Below are 17,744 nucleotides of genomic sequence, written 5' to 3'. Positions count from 1 at the left end.
AGTGAAATGGAAAACAGTTGGACAAAGAGGCTGCCAAAAAGGCACCATGCCATTTGATTTCTCTAGAACCCGGAACTATCTTTCTTTACTCTTCTTGGTTTCCCTGACAATCCTCTGTTATCCCATCCCAACATTCCCTCATGTTCCAGCCAGCAGGTTAATGATTAAACCCAACCGTGGACGGCTGTCTCTTCCCATTGGCAGGCCGTGCATCACGCCACATATGAATGATCCCATCCTCAATCTGATAGCTCCCCAACCCTAGTGACGCTAGGTGGGGTGGGTGCAGGTGCCTTGTTGTCTAAGTGTCTACAACCTCATCTTCTACACCTCCGGCTCTCATTTGAAAGAGGAGGTCGAAGGGGACATCACTCTTCTGTCGTGGCCTTCGTCTCCCTTCTCCAGCAGCCTTAACACTCCACCTCTGTCCAGCTTGGCTGGCCTCTCCTTTACTTCTTTCATTTTGGAAGAAAAAACAAACAAAAAACAGAAAACAGGATGGGTGACATGAAGAGCTGGACTTTCTCTTTGTTTACATTTGTGGCTTTTCTGGTAAGTGTGCGCTTTGAAGTTTATTCGTCCATTTTTGTGTAGTTTGCTTTTAATGGGAAAAGGACCTTCAAGACGCTATTTTCCCTGTTATTCCCAGGCTGCCAGGTGTGGATAGAACTGTGCTGTATAAGAAAGTTACTTTTGCCTCAGTCGTTGTTCTGCTTTCATGTAGTCTGATTGGTTCCTCCATTAAAACAGACACTTCAACAACACGGTGAAATGAAAACTCTAAAGCATATATTGATTAGGCGGACTGCTTTGTGCAAACAATGCATAGACTACATCTGAGGTCACCAGAGGTACTTTAAACACGGTGTGTATTTTTAGATGGAAACTCTCACTGGGTTGTTTTCTTTAGCACAGAGGGCAAGTCAATCGATCGTGACATAGCTGTTATCATCAATCTAACGACTCTCACTGTAACAGCTTATCAGCCTATTCCTTATTTATGCTTGGAAGGCAAAGTGCAAGGTTAGGCAGTGAAGAAAAGGCTATAAAGACTTATCATTGTAATGAAATTAGCGATATTTTTAGGTTTTGGGCTATTGTGGACACTGGTAATATTGTAAGGAGTAATATGAAAGAAATATAAGTCAGTTAAAGAAAGAAATATAAGTCAGTTAAAATGTACGATAATATAATGGCATACATTGTGCTTCTGTCAAGCTGAATAGCATTCAGGTATAAAAGGCTGAAATACTGTATAGGCCACTGAGTTTGAGTATAAATCAAATAAATGCTGAAATATCCATCATCATATCCAGGCCAAATGTCAACAGCAGGTATACACATATAAGACCTTGTCATAAAACTCACCTAACCATAACATAACTATATCTCACGAGTGTAATGTGACCACATTTGGTAATTACAGTGACAGCTCTCCAAATGTGACTGCTTATCAATACATAACATTTATTGAAATGATCAAGGTTTCTTCAAGGCTTGCTCGAGTCTAGAGGGTTCAGACCTGTGGTTCTGTAAAGCGCCTTGAGACAATCTCAGTTGTTGCCGTTATATAAAATGAATACAATGATTCTGAAGTGATGACTAATCAAAGGGTGTAGTCTTTGTCATAATGTGCTTCTGACATGATTATGGGAGACTTCGAGGAAGTGTTACTCTTTTCGGCAACCTGTCAGTGCTGTACTATGTCACCTCCCCAGGTCACTTCACAGGCCCAGCATGAGCCTGGCTACTGCACTTTCTATGAGGAGTGCGGGAGAAACCCATCTGTGGAGAACCCCCTTATTCCACCCATTATTCCCTGTAAGAACTACAGCCCTGCCCGGACGATACAGGGCTTACACTACCAGGAGCTGAAGCGTACGTGCCCCATGCTGGACCAGGGTCCTGGGAAAACCAAGGCCTGCTGCTCCCTAAAACAGCTGAATTCCCTGAGAACGAGCCTGCAGTTATCTAAGGCCGTGTTGATCCGCTGCCCGTCCTGTGCGGATAACTTTGCCCACATGCACTGCATCACCACCTGCAGCCCCGACCAGAGCCAGTTGGTCAATGTCACGCGAACATTGAATGTGAACGTGACGGTCACGACCACGCCGGCTCCCGGCATGAACGGGACGGAGGTGACCGAGACACGTGAAGCCGTGGTGGCCTACGAGGCCTTCATTTCCAAAACCTTTGGCGAAGCCTCCTTCCAGTCATGCAAGAACGTGCGCATCCCTGCCACGGGCGGCTTCGCTATCGCCACTATGTGCGGCCGCTACGGTGCAGCGCTCTGCACAGCACAGCGCTGGTACGACTTCCAGGGCGACTCCAGCAACGGCCTGGCGCCACTCGATGTCGACATCCGTCTCATCCCTGAGGGCCAGACGATGCCGCCAGGTATTGTGGTGTATGCGGGCCGGGCGCTTGGCTGCAACGAGACCACGTCCACCGGCAGCAAGGCCTGCTCGTGCCAGGACTGCCAGGAGTCCTGCCCCGCCATACCCCCACTGCCTGCACCCCCGCAGCCTTTCACCCTCGGACAGCTGGACGGCGTGCTAGTCATCTGCCTCATCGTCTTCACATGCCTCTCCATAGCCTTCCTGGGCTTGATGGTCTTCAAGTTTGTGAGACAGACCATGAAGGGCTCAGGCAAGGACTCGGAGAAGGGCCGCAATAAAGACAAGAATGGCAATGAGGTCGAAGGGCACCCCATCATCGACCCTATGGACGTGTCGTGCATAGAAAGGAACAGCCTGGCCACGCAGAAGTTCCTGGGCTCCTTCTTCCAGGTGTGGGGCACCATGATGGCCAAGAACCCCGCCACGGTGCTCCTGGCTTGCCTGGTGGTGGTGGTGGTGTTCAGCGCGGGGTTGCACAAGCTTGAGCTGACCACCGACCCCGTGCAGCTGTGGTCGGCGCCTTCCAGTCGCGCCCGCATGGAGAAGGACTTCCACGACAGCCACTTCGACCCCTTCTTCCGCACCAACCAGGTCATCCTGACTGCGCCCGGACGCCAGGGCCACATATATGACTCCCTGCTCTTTGGCAAACAGAACTTCAGCGGCATCCTCTCCAAAGGTAAGTGCTAACGATCATGACCTTTCAACACAGATTTCTGAAGAGGCTGATTTTTTTGTCACAAACATGAATGTGAGATTTTTGGCAGATACAGTTAGACCCTGTTTTTAGACCACTCCACCTGTCCTCCTATCTCCTGTGGAAACATTTAGTCACCTCTCCACACCACAACCACTGATAACTGTTCAGTAAATATGACAGATTTACCATTGCAACTGATTAGATAAAATTACAATAAATATGATTGCTACAGCTATTCCTATTAAAACTGAGCTGGGTTCTTCTCAATATTTCCACGTGGTAAAAAGGAATTTTCCCGTGGCACCTGCTTACTCTAGGGGGTTCTGGCTTTGGGCTCTATAAAGACAAACCAAATTGTTAGTGGCACTACAGATGAACAAAATTGAATTGAATTAAATTCTCATTATTTGTGCTGGTTTGTCTGTCTTGCAGACCTCATTCTGCAGCTATTGGAGTTACAGCAGAAGATCCAGCACATCGAATTCTTCTCAGAGGACCTTCAGCGTAATGTCAGCCTGAAGGATGTCTGCTTTGCTCCTCTGAACCCCAGCGACCCCTCCCTCACCGACTGTGCCGTCAACAGTCTACCCCAGTACTTCCAGAACAGTGTGGCCAACCTGGATGCAAAGGCCAACATGACACAGCTGGGCGTGACCAAGGAGGTGGACTGGAGAGACCACTTCATCTACTGTGTGAAGTAAGTATAGAACAGGGAGGATCTATCACAAATATACAATAAAATGGAATGCAACACAATAGAATGCAAATAAAATTACTTTCAAAACAAAACATCAAATGGAAAATAAATTTCAAAAACTACAACAATACCAACGTCAACAACACCTATCAACCTTATTGCCGTGTCTCTGGATTCTAACAACCTTAATGTGGCCATTTTGCCCAATTCAGCTCTCCCCTGTCATTCAAAGACATCACAGCATTGGGAATGAGCTGCATGGCTGACTATGGAGGCCCAGTGTTTCCCTTCCTGGCAGTAGGGGGATATGAAGGTAACAGAGATGAGAAGAGGCTTAAATCAATATTTTGGCTTTAGGACTTCATCATCATTACTGCATCATCATTACTACATTTGACTGGTTTGTTGTTGTTGAATTACAATAAAGTTGGATCTAATCTCATATAATGTAATCTAATCTAATCCAATCTAGTTTAACCACGCAAATCCTGTAATTGCTTTTTCTCCTGTGGAACACAGTAATAATTAGATGGTGGTGGGTCTACATAGTTTTTTCCTCTACAGTGAAAGTGACTGGTGGTGAAACTGGCCACTGCCAGTTGTCATTTCTGTCACAGAGTACAAGTGTGAACAGTCCCTGTGTGGTTCTCACGTTTTGCAGGTCAGGACTTTACTCAAGCTGAAGCTTTGATCATGACCATCTCCCTGAACAACTACGCTCGGGACCACCCCAAGTTTAAGCTGGTGCTTGAGTGGGAACAACGCTTCCTGGACATCGTACAGGCTTACCAGAAGGACCCCAAAACAAACTTCACCTTCGCTTACATGGCTGAAGTGAGCAAAATTACTTTCAAGTTTTGTAGTCGAGGATAATTGGCAAGTGTTCTTAGGTTTTGTTCAACAAAGTCTGGATTTTCATTTTCACTTACAGCATAACATGAAATCTATTGAAAATCTACTGTCAGTACCTATGGTTTAGAAATATATTTAACAAATTGGTTGCCCTAAATTGGGAAAAACAAATTGAGTTTTCCTCAGATGGTTGACTGCAGATATTGTAGTCAGATACAGATAGAGAAAAATCAGTAGTGTTTGATGACATCCATCTCTTCCTCTCAGCGGTCTCTGGAGGACGAGATCAACAGAACCACGGCGGAGGACATCCCCATCTTCATGATTAGTTACGCAGTCATCTTCCTCTACATCGCTCTGGCCCTGGGGGATTACTCCTCATTCAAACGCATACTGGTGAGTGAGTCAGCCCAGATTTAGGCCAGAGTTGTCTGTGTTTTGGGAGGGGGATCCCCTGGTGTGGAGAGTGGGTGCGGGCTAATGGTTGGCTGGCAAGTCAGTTGAGGAATTATCAGGAAAAGTACCTAATTCATGAGAGTGACGAATGTTAGCCCAAGATAAGGAAGTGGACTTCCTCAATAAAGTTCTAACAAATGGACAATTGGAGGAAATGACATGGAGACATAATAACTACAAAACTGAGATTCAAAGATGTGTTTAAAATGCTGAATCTCGCTTTCTTTTTTCCTTTCTCTCTCTCTCTCTCTTCTCTCTCTCTCTGTCTCTTCTCTCTTTCTCTATCTTTCCCTCTCTCTCTTCTCTCTCTCTCTCTCTCTCTCTCTCTCTCTCTCTCTCTCATCCAGGTGGACTCTAAGCTGCTGGTAGGTCTGGGTGGTATCCTGGTGGTGGCCTGCTCTGTGCTGGCCGCAATGGGCTTCTATGCCTGGGTCGGGATCCCCTCCTCCCTGGTCATCATACAGGTGGTGCCCTTCCTGGTGCTGGCGGTGGGGGCTGACAACATCTTCATCTTTGTGTTGGAGTATCAGGTACGACTCTGAAGGGACTCTGTCTTAATCTGATCTTTTATTCGAGGGGAATGGCATAGACACAGCAGAGGAGTCCCATTTGTGTGGTCTAAATACACTTTAGGTTAGAAATATACAGAATGCAGTGGCACTTTTCACATGGAAAATGAAATGCTTGTTTAGTAATAAGCCACTACTAATCCCTTCTTTAATGTATTGTAATATATACATTATCAATTGATAAAGTCATTTAAAGGAAGACATTTAAAGGAACACATACACATTCTGGTGTTTTCTATGGATGTGTCTTGTGCGCCTCAAGTTCGTTCTAGTGCCTTAGTTCATGTAGTAAAAGGATGTATGTTAGTCATGTGTTTTACAGTCATTGTCCCTCTTACTTTTCTCTCTGAGGACATAAATATGTTGCTTCATGTGTGTTCCAGAGAGACATGCGGAAAGCGGGCGAGTCGAGAGAGGATCAAATTGGCCGCATTCTGGGGAATGTGGCTCCCAGCATGCTCTTGTGCAGCCTCTCTGAGTCGATCTGCTTCTACTTGGGTGGGTATAAACTGGGGTGCACCGAAGCATTTACATGCAGACACCCTCATGCTGCGGATTACCCACGGCCAGAGGAAGAGATAAAGGCTCATCCCACATAGACATGATACCTACACAGAGAAATGTCTGTGATTATTTATCAGCAATTTTGTTCATTGTGAATTCCACATCCACACAATCGATTCATGCACATGCCATCAAAATGACTTTTACATGCATCTAGTCACATCCTGTAAATAAGCCCTTGGGAGTAACATTAGGTTCACATTAAAGTGTACATATTTAGTAATAAATAATACTCAAAGAAGTACACATTTTTACATTGTACTTTGTTTCCCTGCCCGTTTTATATAATCTTTTTACACACAATCAAAGTAAAGGTTCATCTGAAGTTGACATGGCACCTACTCAGCATCTCCACATGCTCACACTAGATTCATGCACATAATCTGCACCCTTCTTTGGTTTACATATATTGCTGACAGAGGAACATACACTTACAAGTTACTTTTCTACCCTGGACATAAACCACATCCTCACCCCAAACACATCTTGCAACTACTACATTGTAGTTAACAATTCATGAACTGTTAATAACATAACACTTAAAAACACTAAAGTGTGTCCACCTCTTTGTGTAACTAGGTGCTCTGAGCACGATGCCGGCGGTGAGGACCTTCGCTCTGTACGCCGCGCTGGCCGTGCTCATGGACTTCATGCTGCAGATGACGGCGTTCGTGGCGCTGCTCTCCTTGGACGCGCGCCGCCAGGATGCCTCCCGCTGCGAGGTGGCCTGCTGCATCACCGTGTCGAAGCCGCGGTCCAAAAAGCCTAACCAGGGTATCCTGCTGCCCCTCATGAAGCGATACTATGCCCCTGTGCTGCTTCATCCTGTCACCAGGATCGTGGTGGTATGTACCGCATGGTGTTTCAAACATTCAACTGGTAGAGCAAGGTGCTGACTACACCAAGGTCATGAGTTTGAAACCCAGGCAACACACATACTGATAACTGTATATAACTGTAACTGTATAACTGTACAGAACTGTCAGTCATTTGCTAAATGAAAAAGTACTTTGATGTACCCCGTCGTGGGACAGGCAGGCAGGTTCCTTCACCAGTACGTGTGAATAATAAGTGTGATAACTAGCCTGTGTTGAGTGGCAGAGTCTACTGTAAAGAGTTTGTATGTGTGTTTGTGTGTGTGTGTGTGTGTGTGTGTGTGTGTGTGTGTGTGTGTGTGTGTGTGTGTGTGTGTGTGTGTGTGTGTGTGTGTGTGTGTGGCGGAGTGGGCAGAGCAGGTCAGGTTGGCCCAGCTCTTCCAACGCCAAGCAGCTGAATGTCCCTGCGTGTTCTTGGCTTGGTTTCTCATGTCCTCTCACTTTCTCTCCTCAGATGGTGGTGTTTCTCTTCATGTTCTGCTCCTGTGTATTCCTCATGTTCCACGTCAAAGTGGGCCTCGACCAAGAGCTGTCCATGCCAACGGTACACCTGCCCACCTCTATGAATGAAATGACCCATCTGCAAGGGCAGACAGTGGCAGTGTAGTGTGCAAGCTATGGATAGTCAAGTCAAGACACTTTATATAGCACATTTAAGTAGTTGAACCAAAGGGCTTTTCAGCGGAGGTAAATAAATTGTCAATAAAAATATACATGAATAAATGAATAAAAGTTTATGGTATTTTGCAATTACACAGAACTCCTACATGTTGGACTACTTCAAATACCTGTACGAGTACTTGGAGGTTGGCGTGCCCACGTACTTTGTGACGACACGAGGCTTCAACTTCACCAGCAAAACGGGCATGAATGCAGCGTGTTCGAGTGTTGGCTGTGACCCATTCTCCTTGACTCAAAAAATTCAGTACGCCACGGAGTTCCCGGACCGGTGAGCATGCTCCCTATCCTCTAGAGCACGGGGTTCTAATCCCTGTTCTGACGTATGTACGTATCTAGCCTTGTGGATTAGATCATTGAAGTCACTGTAATGCTAATGATTAGCTAAATCAGGTGTGTTTAGCGAACAGAGAGTTCAGAACAAGGAGAGATGGAAAAGCAGGCCAAGGTTGTCCATCCCTCTCCACTCATTCCCTCTTTTTATTAAAAGAATATTTGTATTCATGCCAGCGTTAATCAGGTATGCTTACCGTGATAGATAGAAAGCATACAGGACAGGGAGGCTCAAAGAGCAGGGCTCTTAAATACATTTCAGTAAATTTACAGGGGTTGGTCACCACTTACCAACAGAAATTATGGGCCCCTGTATCACAAGGACACAAAGTACTTAAAATGTACTTATTTAAAATGTGTGTTATATTATATTAACTTTTCCTTCAACCATGCAGCACACTTAATATCGTTTTGATAGCAAACCTCAGAATAACCAAGGCCATGTATAATTCTCTTTAATATTCACTTAAAAACAAATGGTTTCTGTGTCATAGTGAGTGCTTTGATCACCATATAGTCATTCAGTACAGTGTTGTCATATGTTTATATATATATATACAGTATATATATATATATCTTTAGTTCTTTAAACGTCCGTTTAACAGTCAGTCAGACCGAGTGCTCTTGCTCCTGTCCCCCCAAGTGGTATCTCACCCTTCCTGTATCTGTGCCATATGTGACCCATGTCTGGCCTGTATCTGGGTGAAGATCCATTCCAGAGTCCACTATTATCTGGGCTTTGTGTGGCCTTGAAACCAGTGGTCTGTGTTATCGCTCTTCTGTGCGACCCTGTCCCTGTGCCAGAACGGAGGAGTCACTGGTTGAAGGGTGTTGCATCAAATAGAGGTTCTGGGTAGAGCAAGACATATAAATTCACAGGAATTTCCAAGTCGTCAGCATGTTTCGCCTCGGTTACATAAGCCAGGGATCTGTTTGTGCCTGATGAGACTGATGACAGCTTGCAGGAACACAATCTGGAATGTGAGAAAATGTGGCATGGATTGCAAGTGGGTAGAGTTGGAGAAACAAAGGAGCACAGGCTGTTTGATGAGTGATAAACTGTGTCATAAACAAACCACACTGACCCGATAACAGGTCAAAACAAGTTTTTCCTTATTTGCAAAGAGGAACCAAGGAGCCGTGCCTTATTTTTTGTTTGTGTTGGGTCTAATGACATAAAGTATTTACGGAGCAGCTACCCTCCGGTTTAGTAATCTCACTAACAACATAGAAGTGCGCACTAAAAAAAAAGAACAAGTTGGCATCGACTGATCTCTTTTTCAGTTTGAAGTTGAACTACTCCGAACATGATAGACAGACATGTTTCAACAGTCTTGTCGTCCTACGTGTCTTCTGACACACACATCTATGCACATATTTGTTGGTGAAGAAACCAGGCAGGAAGGTAAACAGACGCATGCCTTTTCCACTTCCTGTGAATGTTTGTAACTGGCATTTTACCTTTTGTTTTAGATCGTACCTTGCTATCCCAGCATCCTCTTGGGTAGATGACTTCATTGACTGGCTCAACCCTGCTTCTAAATGCTGTCGGATCTACACCAAAGGTCCTAATCAGGGACAATTCTGCCCAGCCTCAGAGAGTATGTATCCAACTCAACATACTCCTTCAAATTCACCATTGCTACCCTAGGAAACCTGGCAAACCAAGCTAACTTAATAGTTAACAGTTGTAGACAAAACACTTAAAACAATGGAAGATGATCAAGCAAAACCAAATCACAATCCATGTGTAACAAGTGCTCACAATTTATATTACAAAGCCAGTTGGTCCAGCACAACTAATAACAAGTAGTAGTAATAATAATAATAATAATAAAAATAATAGGTAGCCTACAAAGCAACACTCATTAAAAGGTAAGGGTGAAATGTGCAAATGTTATTACATTAAACTAAGGTTAGGGTTAAAATGATCACAGAGGGATCATGTGCAGTTAATTAATGTGTTACAGCCTTACCACAGTATGCAATACCTTTATCTGAAACGTGTTCACATTCACAAGGATATTTCAATGTTAGCCAGACATTACAGTCAGGTAAAACCACAGCATTATAGCCTGCTAAAGTAGCCTACTCTTAAAGCATGGGATTGGACTAGGCAGAGCAGAGGGAAGCTTGGCTTTTAGAACTTGGCCTGGGGCTTTGCAGGTCATGCATGTTGTGGTTTTAATACATGTGCTATGAGAAGTAAAGTGTTGTGAGGGGATCTCATTTATTGAGTGGGAGAGACCAGTGGTCACAGTAACTGACTGGATATGCTGCCTGACCGAGCTCTCGTCTTCTTGTGACCGCAGACGATGATTTATGCCGGGCCAAATGCATGTTTCCTCCACTCGACGGCGTGCTACGGCCCAACGTGAAACAGTTCAACCGCTTCCTGCCAGAGTTCCTCAACAACCGGCCTGACCTGCAGTGCCCCAAAGGGTAAGCCACTGCTGTTGCCCGGCGACCACAGGGTTCCAGAACACAATGTAAAAGTGCTTGAGACCGAGCCTGGATTGGACCTGCTGGCTGATCCTCCACATCCTCACCAGAGCACCTCCAGAGTCAGACACTCTCTGGCATTGTGTGTTTTGTGTCAGTAACTTATAGCACACATCATTAAAGGCAGAGTCCGTGGTTCGGTTTTCGGGAATATTGTCGAGGTTGTTGATATTTGAGCTCAACAGCCAATCAAATTACTCCCCTGCCTTCTCCTATGCTCCTAAACTCTGTGTTGACTGCATGGGATTGTTTACGGCTCGGCCTGTTTGTTTTCCCATTTACAACATGAGGGTTTTTATGAGCACACACTGAATGGAGAGCTAGAGGCCTGTGAGGAGCAATTCACTGAATTGTTTGGGTTAGAATCACGGACTACACCTTTAATGCAATAAATAAATCAGCTTTGTGCTCAGACCGAGTGGTGGTGTGTGAAGGACTTTTGTCGATGATGTCTGATGACTCATCTCTTTCCATTTGCCAGTGGGTTGGGAGCGTATGACAAAGCGGTGGTCAGAGATGAAGCAGGAGAGATTATAGGTAAGGATCTGTGTCATATGAATCACACTCTACCCTTATCAAATGATGAAATGACTCAGTGAATCAGCCAATGGCATTCTAAGCATTCAGAGGACCAAACAATGATGCAGAACTGTAAAATGTAGCATGTAGAATGTAATCACTTAACAGTTCACATCAGTGTGAGTGGGCTAACTGGTCTCTTCTCTCTCCTTCTTCTTTATTCTCTTCATTCCTTGTGTGTTTATCCCCTACACATCCTTTATCTCTCCCCCCCCCACCCTGTGGCATCTTCAACTCCTTCTACCTTCCTCTCTCTCCCCTCCGTCCTTCCTGTGTCTTTCCACATGTCTTCTACCTTCCTCTTCCTCTCCCCTCCGTCTTTCCTGTGTCTTTCCACATGTCTTCGTCACTGCAGCGTCTCGGTTCATGGCGTACCACTCGCCGCTGAAAAACTCCCAGGAGTTCACGGCTGCCCTGCTGCGGGCGCGAGAGCTGGCCCTCAACATCACCAAAACCATGCGTCAAATCCCTGGCACCCCGCCTGACTTCGAGGTCTTCCCTTACACGTGAGTTTTGAGCCTTCCAACACTTCCTTGTTCCTCCTCCACTATTCTCTCTCTACTTTTTTCTCTCCCGCCACCTACTTTTACCTACTCTACCACCTCTTTTCTTTCATTTCTTTCTTTTTTCTTTCCTTCCCTTTCTTCTCTTTTCTCCTCTCTTTTGTTTTGCCTCTGTGGTCTTTAGTCTGAAAAACACAAATCTTATCTCGAATCATCTTGCAAGCCATCAGGGGGACTGAGTCAGCTCACATACTGGAAAGTTTGGTAAAACATGAGCCTTGACACAGTCACCATGTATATCTGCCAACTGGGAAATCCCTTAAAGCATTATTAAACTCTGTCACCATCAACTAACAGTACACACTGGCTCCCTGTGAAACCAGTCCATGGTGTTAGTCCTCCTCTCTATTGAGGTGTGGCATTGTCCAGTATATGATGGAATGAATACCATTCCAGTTTCCAATTTATACCACACCAGTCTAATAGTACCAATCTGTCCCCACAGTAAAACATCACCCCTTTATTTCATCAGCATATCATTCACCAGCATAACTTTCTTTTGATGAAAAACACTGAAATAGAATACTCATGTATTATTATTACATAAATGATGCATTTCTCGGTTGTTATTTGTACTCAACAAGTCACAGTCACCAAAGTAGGCATTTATATCTCAAGTGATTTACAGTGCACAGTGTGTGCGCTCCCAGGTAATCAAACATGCGACCTCGACACAGAGAGCATGGCAAGAGTGAGTAGCACATTAGTGGTGATTACTGGTGAGTCACCGTCGCCGCCTGTCTCTCTCCCGGGGCAGGGTGACGTATGTGTTCTACGAGCAGTACCTGACCATCGTCTCCGAGGGCCTCTTCAACATCTCGATGTGCCTGCTGCCCACCTTCGTGGTGTGCTGTATCCTCCTGGGCATGGACCTGCTCTCCGGTCTCCTCAACCTTCTCACCATCGTCATGATCACCGTGGACACTGTGGGCGTCATGACGCTGTGGGGCATCGACTACAACGCTGTGTCACTCATCAACCTCGTCACGGTGAGCCTCCATAGAGAAGAACACAAAGAAATACTTTAGTGTCCTTTTTTTCTGCATTCACACTCCCTCTGCACTCTTGCACACACACTTGTACATTCTGCATTTTCTCTGGTGCGTAGTATGTCAGGCGGTTGAGCCTGGGGATTGCCACATTTAGTTTCAATGGTTTCCATTCATCTGCTGTTGCCTGGGTTCTGACCTTCCTCACACGGGTGTCGTCTTGAATGTACTGAAAGAAGAAAAAAGAAAACAAACAATAAATAAATGTTTATGTAAAATAATGGGAAATATACTGGAAGCTTTACCTGAACCAAGCACACGCTAGCCTGACAAAAAGAAGTAGTGTGCTCTTGTGACTACAACAAAAAAGGTCAAATCTACAGTGTTTGACCTTGAAAAAAACTGGCAACCTGAAAATCATTTTTGTCAAGGACATGTCTGTGCAGGTGCTATAAATGTAGGCTTTTAAGAAGACAATTCCGTACTTTTTAATACATTTTTTAGATTTTTGGAAGATTAGTGATTCAAGACATTACATTACAGGGTCTGTCCTTGTCTACAAATGTTAAAAATCTCCCACAGACTCTGGGGATTTTTTGTCCCCTTTTCAAGCCTTCTGCATTGAGACTGTCTCTCTCTCTCTCTCTCTCTCTCTCTCTCAGGCTGTGGGTATCTCAGTGGAGTTTGTCTCTCACCTGACGCGCTCCTTCGCTCTCAGCATCCTGCCCACGCGCGTGGAGAGAGCCAAGGAGGCCACAGCCAACATGGGCAGCGCTGTGAGTACCACAGGATATGAGTCAGCACCCTTTCACACACACACACACACACACACACACACACACACACACACACACACACACACACACACACACACACACACACACACACACACACACACACACACAACCAGAACACAGAGATAAACAATAACAATCCACACTAGTGGGCCAACTCATGGAAGGCTCTCTCGGGATGGAATGGCCAAGGATGGAGAGCGAGGGTGGTATGGCCTGAAATAGCCCGTCAAACCACAAAAGTGTAGTCACACAAGGTTGACTCGTAAACTTACCGGACTAAGAAATAGACGAGGCAATTCATTTGTCGTTGGATATTTTCATACATTTTTTAACAAATACACTTACATTTATAGTTTCATCCATACTATAAATGCTTACTATTATTTGTACTACTTCAACATTACCAAGATATATAGTAATTATTGTGCGTAAGACTGACACCTTCTCTTTCCGTCTGCAGGTGTTTGCTGGTGTTGCCATGACAAACCTGCCGGGGATTGTGGTGCTGGCGTTTGCCAAGGCCCAGCTGATCCGGATCTTCTTCTTCAGACTCAACCTGGTTATCACCCTACTGGGCATGGTGCACGGCCTCATATTTCTGCCAGTGCTCCTCAGTTTCTTCGGTAAGGCCCCGGTGACGCACATGCACAAAAACACACACAGAGACGCTCTGTCTCTCTCTCTCTCGCTCTCACACTCAGACACACACAGACACACACACACTCTCTCACTCCCTCTGCCTCTCACACTCAGACACACACAGACACACACACACTCTCTCATTCCCTCTGCCTCTCACACTCACATACGTGCACACAGACAACACACACACACTCTCTCACTCCCTCTCACACTCACATACGTGCACACAGACACACACACACACTCTCTCACACTCACATGCCTGCACACATGCAGTCAAACGCAGAGAAATGGAGCCACACAGAAATACACACACGTCTCTGCACTGTCTCTAAAGATGCACCATGGAAAATACATGTGCAGGAAAATGGAACTGTCAGTGGCATAACTACACACCATTATAATCCTACACACCAAATGCAGACCTCCACACAGACAGAAAAACACAAGCAACTAATCCATCATCCACTCCTGCCCTGCAGAGTGCAAGTGAGATGAAATATGATTTGGATGATGAAGGAACATCTGTGCTAAGGACCACAGGGACTAGCTGCTTTACAGTTAGAAATAATTACATAGCAGAGGGGTTTTTCTGTGAACATCCAGTGAAGTAAACATATATTGCAGACATATACACACACCGGAATGAAGATATGAGCACTATCTTCTTTGTCATATCTGAAACATGAGGTTTTGCTTGTTGTGTTGTAGGACCTGGAGTGAACAAGGCAGTGTTGCTGGAGCTACAGACTAAGAAGGCCATGGAATTGGAGGCCTACAGCAATAAGACTTTTGAGAACATGGCCTACATGGAGGACCACGACAAAAGCAACCACACACACACCTCTCGGCAGGAAGACACTACAGCGGAGCCACAGCAAGAGCCTGACGCCATGGAGACCACCGCCCATGACTCCAAGAACCCTAACAACACCCACCTTTAAACGGACAACCCCACCAGGCCCCTTCCTCCACACTCCTCCCCTGGGCCCCAGTCACATATACCTCCATGTGTGTGTGTGTGTGTGTGTGTGTGTGTGTGTGTGTGTGTGTGTGTCTGTGTGTGTGTGTGTGTGTGTGAGTGAGTGAGTGTGTGAGTGAGAGGGAGAGGGAGAGAGAGAGAGAGAGAGAGAGAGACAGAGAAGGGGTGTGGTAGGTTTTGTGTTTTTCATAGGAACGAATGACCAAACACACACCCGTGCAATAGAAGTGTCTGAATCACTATGACTGGGCAATAAAGCCTGGACCCTGGGCTGAAGGTTCCTTTTTTATGGCATCCCTGTGGCAAGCCCTTCACAGATTATCGGCAGTATGCGCTCGCACAGTAGATTTCTCGTTAGACAGCCAACACAAAAGAGACGAACTACATTTTCTGTACAGCAAAAGTAGCCTTGTTGGGTGAAAGCTGCCAGCACAGTAGCATAGCAGTTACATATTAGATGAAAAGAGGACAACTTGCTCCCCACAGGGTAAAGGCCACTTCAGTGTTGACATTGTCTGTTATGCTGATTTTACCTCTTGTCTGACAGTACCACGCCACTAGGTGGCAGCAGGGAGACTAATCCATGAATTAAGCACTTGAATGAGGAAATTTAGAGCTAAAAATCTCATTTGTAAAATGAGGAAATAAAGTCATTAGATGGAGTAAGAGATTCACATTAGAATTAAAGTGTTGTCTGTCCTTGTTATTTGTGAAGTTGATATATATGCTTATTTAATTGAATTGTTATTTTATACTAGTGCAAATGTACCGTGTGGTTTCAAGGAGATTTTGAGGAGCTTAAGTCGCACTCTGAAATGTCCATGTAGCACCTAGCATGCCAGAGCGCACTCTGTCCTTCCTATCGCCACACTGTGGCATTTCAGAGCTTTCAGTAGCTATGACCAGAGTTTGGACATTTGAGAGTCCAGGTACAGGAGCCAATCTGTCACACTCCAAACGTATGCAGCAAGTGCACCCATCAGATGAACAGATGACTATTAGAATGACTTGATATTATTTTTATATTACTATTTGTCATTTTATGTTAAGCTTAATCAATGAAATAATAAAACGTCATTGTATTTTTTGAGTGTTTTGTACTTTTGAGTGTTTTCTGTCTTTTCATACTGTCTCTGTCTCTGTGTCTGTGTCTGTGTCTGTGTCTGTGTCTGTGTCTGTGTCTGTGTCTGTGTCTGTGTCTGTGTCTGTGTCTGTGTCTGTGTCTGTGTCTGTGTCTGTGTCTGTGTCTGTGTGAGAGAGAGAGAGTGAGTGTGTGAGAGAGAGAATTGAGTGTGATAAAAAACCCACAGCTCCGCAAAGATGAAAGGTCATCATATTTCCTGTGTTCTTTCTATTCCCCTATTATGCTTTGGCAACATGATATATTTATGATATATTTATGATACATATCCACACCTCTACATACATGTGTAGGTAAAATATAATATATGTACAGTAGGGAATAACATTTATTTGAATTTAGGAGAAATGGAGAGAAAAGACAAGGAAGCCTAACATTACATGTGCACAAGCACACTGTACATAGAGATGAGCCTCAGCTGACAGCAAGTTGTGTCTGTTTCTCTAAATGACGCTTGCATTTCATCTGTACTGTGTGAGAACGAGCCCCTTTACGCTCCCAGAAACACACCTATGACTGCAGGAGGTCAGAGCTTAGTGTTCAGACATCTCAAGAGTTATGTTCAAGCCATGCTAACTCAGCAAGTCACTGATAGCCAATAGATGCATCACAAAGGCATATATTCTACTGGTCTGAACTCGTGTGTTTATCAAAGCAAATATTTGTATATGCTCACTGTGAGGGACCGGGCGGTCACCCCACGTTTGGGATGTAGGCTGACTGGAGTTGGTGGTGAAGATGGGGGGGAAAAAAACACTGTGCAGGAAATGATGGCTTTCTTAGAAAAATCTATTGTTATTTATTTTGCTGGGGGAATTTCTCCAAAGCCCCAAACTTCCACAGCCGTAGAAAAAGAGTGGCTAGCGAAATACATGACTAGGCGCATGTGTGTGTGCGTGAGTCAAGTCTCTCTCTCTCACACTCCTGCGGGGAAATGTGAGCACAGTTTGACACGCTCACATTCTACCAGCTAACCCAGACAGCATGAAACATGAAGAAATACAGGCCATGGAAACTGTGCAGGTAAACCCATGATCAAATTTAAGAGAAGAACTACTCCAAATACTCCAATGTAAAACTTTAAATTTTGCTTGGAGGGCAATAAACTAAAAGCATTCTCTAAAAATAACAGAAGCTTTATTGCACTTGTGGAACAACAACAATAAACAAACCAAAATAATCCTTCAATCAGTGTCATGGCACTCTAAACAACGAGTAACTCAAAACATTTCCGCTATGTTTTTGTTTTGTCATTTGACATCAGCCAAATATAACACAAACAATCATGTGCAAAAATAGACTGTGAACCCTTGCATAGTTGATAAAATGACAAAAATCCCAGCACCATGTCAAAGCCTGCTCCAGTAGGATGTGTCGCAGTACAGTGACCCCTTCCCCGGACCAGAGATCACTGTGGCCAAGAGGC

At 44.9% G+C, this 17,744-nt stretch overlaps 1 protein-coding gene across 1 annotated transcript; it reads left to right on the top strand.

The window, feature by feature from the left end:
• Positions 1-250: 250 nt before the first annotated feature.
• npc1l1 (NPC1-like 1) lies at positions 251-16,267 on the top strand. Its single transcript, XM_031570202.2, has 19 exons — positions 251-552; positions 1,719-3,078; positions 3,532-3,796; positions 4,009-4,109; positions 4,458-4,630; positions 4,916-5,044; positions 5,452-5,634; positions 6,057-6,171; positions 6,817-7,082; positions 7,567-7,656; positions 7,871-8,061; positions 9,597-9,724; positions 10,436-10,565; positions 11,107-11,162; positions 11,560-11,710; positions 12,525-12,756; positions 13,419-13,532; positions 14,014-14,176; positions 14,907-16,267. Exons 1-19 carry the CDS (start codon positions 499-501, stop codon positions 15,137-15,139), a joined length of 4,134 nt encoding a protein of 1,377 aa, XP_031426062.1. The 5' UTR covers positions 251-498; the 3' UTR covers positions 15,140-16,267.
• The last annotated feature ends 1,477 nt before the right edge of the window (positions 16,268-17,744 follow it).

Source organism: Clupea harengus, chromosome 7 (assembly GCF_900700415.2).
Source record: "Clupea harengus chromosome 7, Ch_v2.0.2, whole genome shotgun sequence".
NCBI classification, from domain to species: domain Eukaryota; kingdom Metazoa; phylum Chordata; class Actinopteri; order Clupeiformes; family Clupeidae; genus Clupea; species Clupea harengus.
Note: the sequence above shows the minus strand (reverse complement) of the source record. Positions and strands in the feature narration are given on the sequence as shown.

Excerpts from the sequence above, each read along its gene's own strand:
- npc1l1 (XM_031570202.2), top strand. The coding sequence starts at position 499 with ATGGGTGACATGAAGAGCTGGACTTTCTCTTTGTTTACATTTGTGGCT. Across the intron at positions 4,631-4,915 it reads CCTTCGCTTACATGGCTGAA|CGGTCTCTGGAGGACGAGAT; the intron begins GTGAGCAAAATT and ends TCTTCCTCTCAG. Across the intron at positions 11,163-11,559 it reads TGAAGCAGGAGAGATTATAG|CGTCTCGGTTCATGGCGTAC; the intron begins GTAAGGATCTGT and ends TCGTCACTGCAG.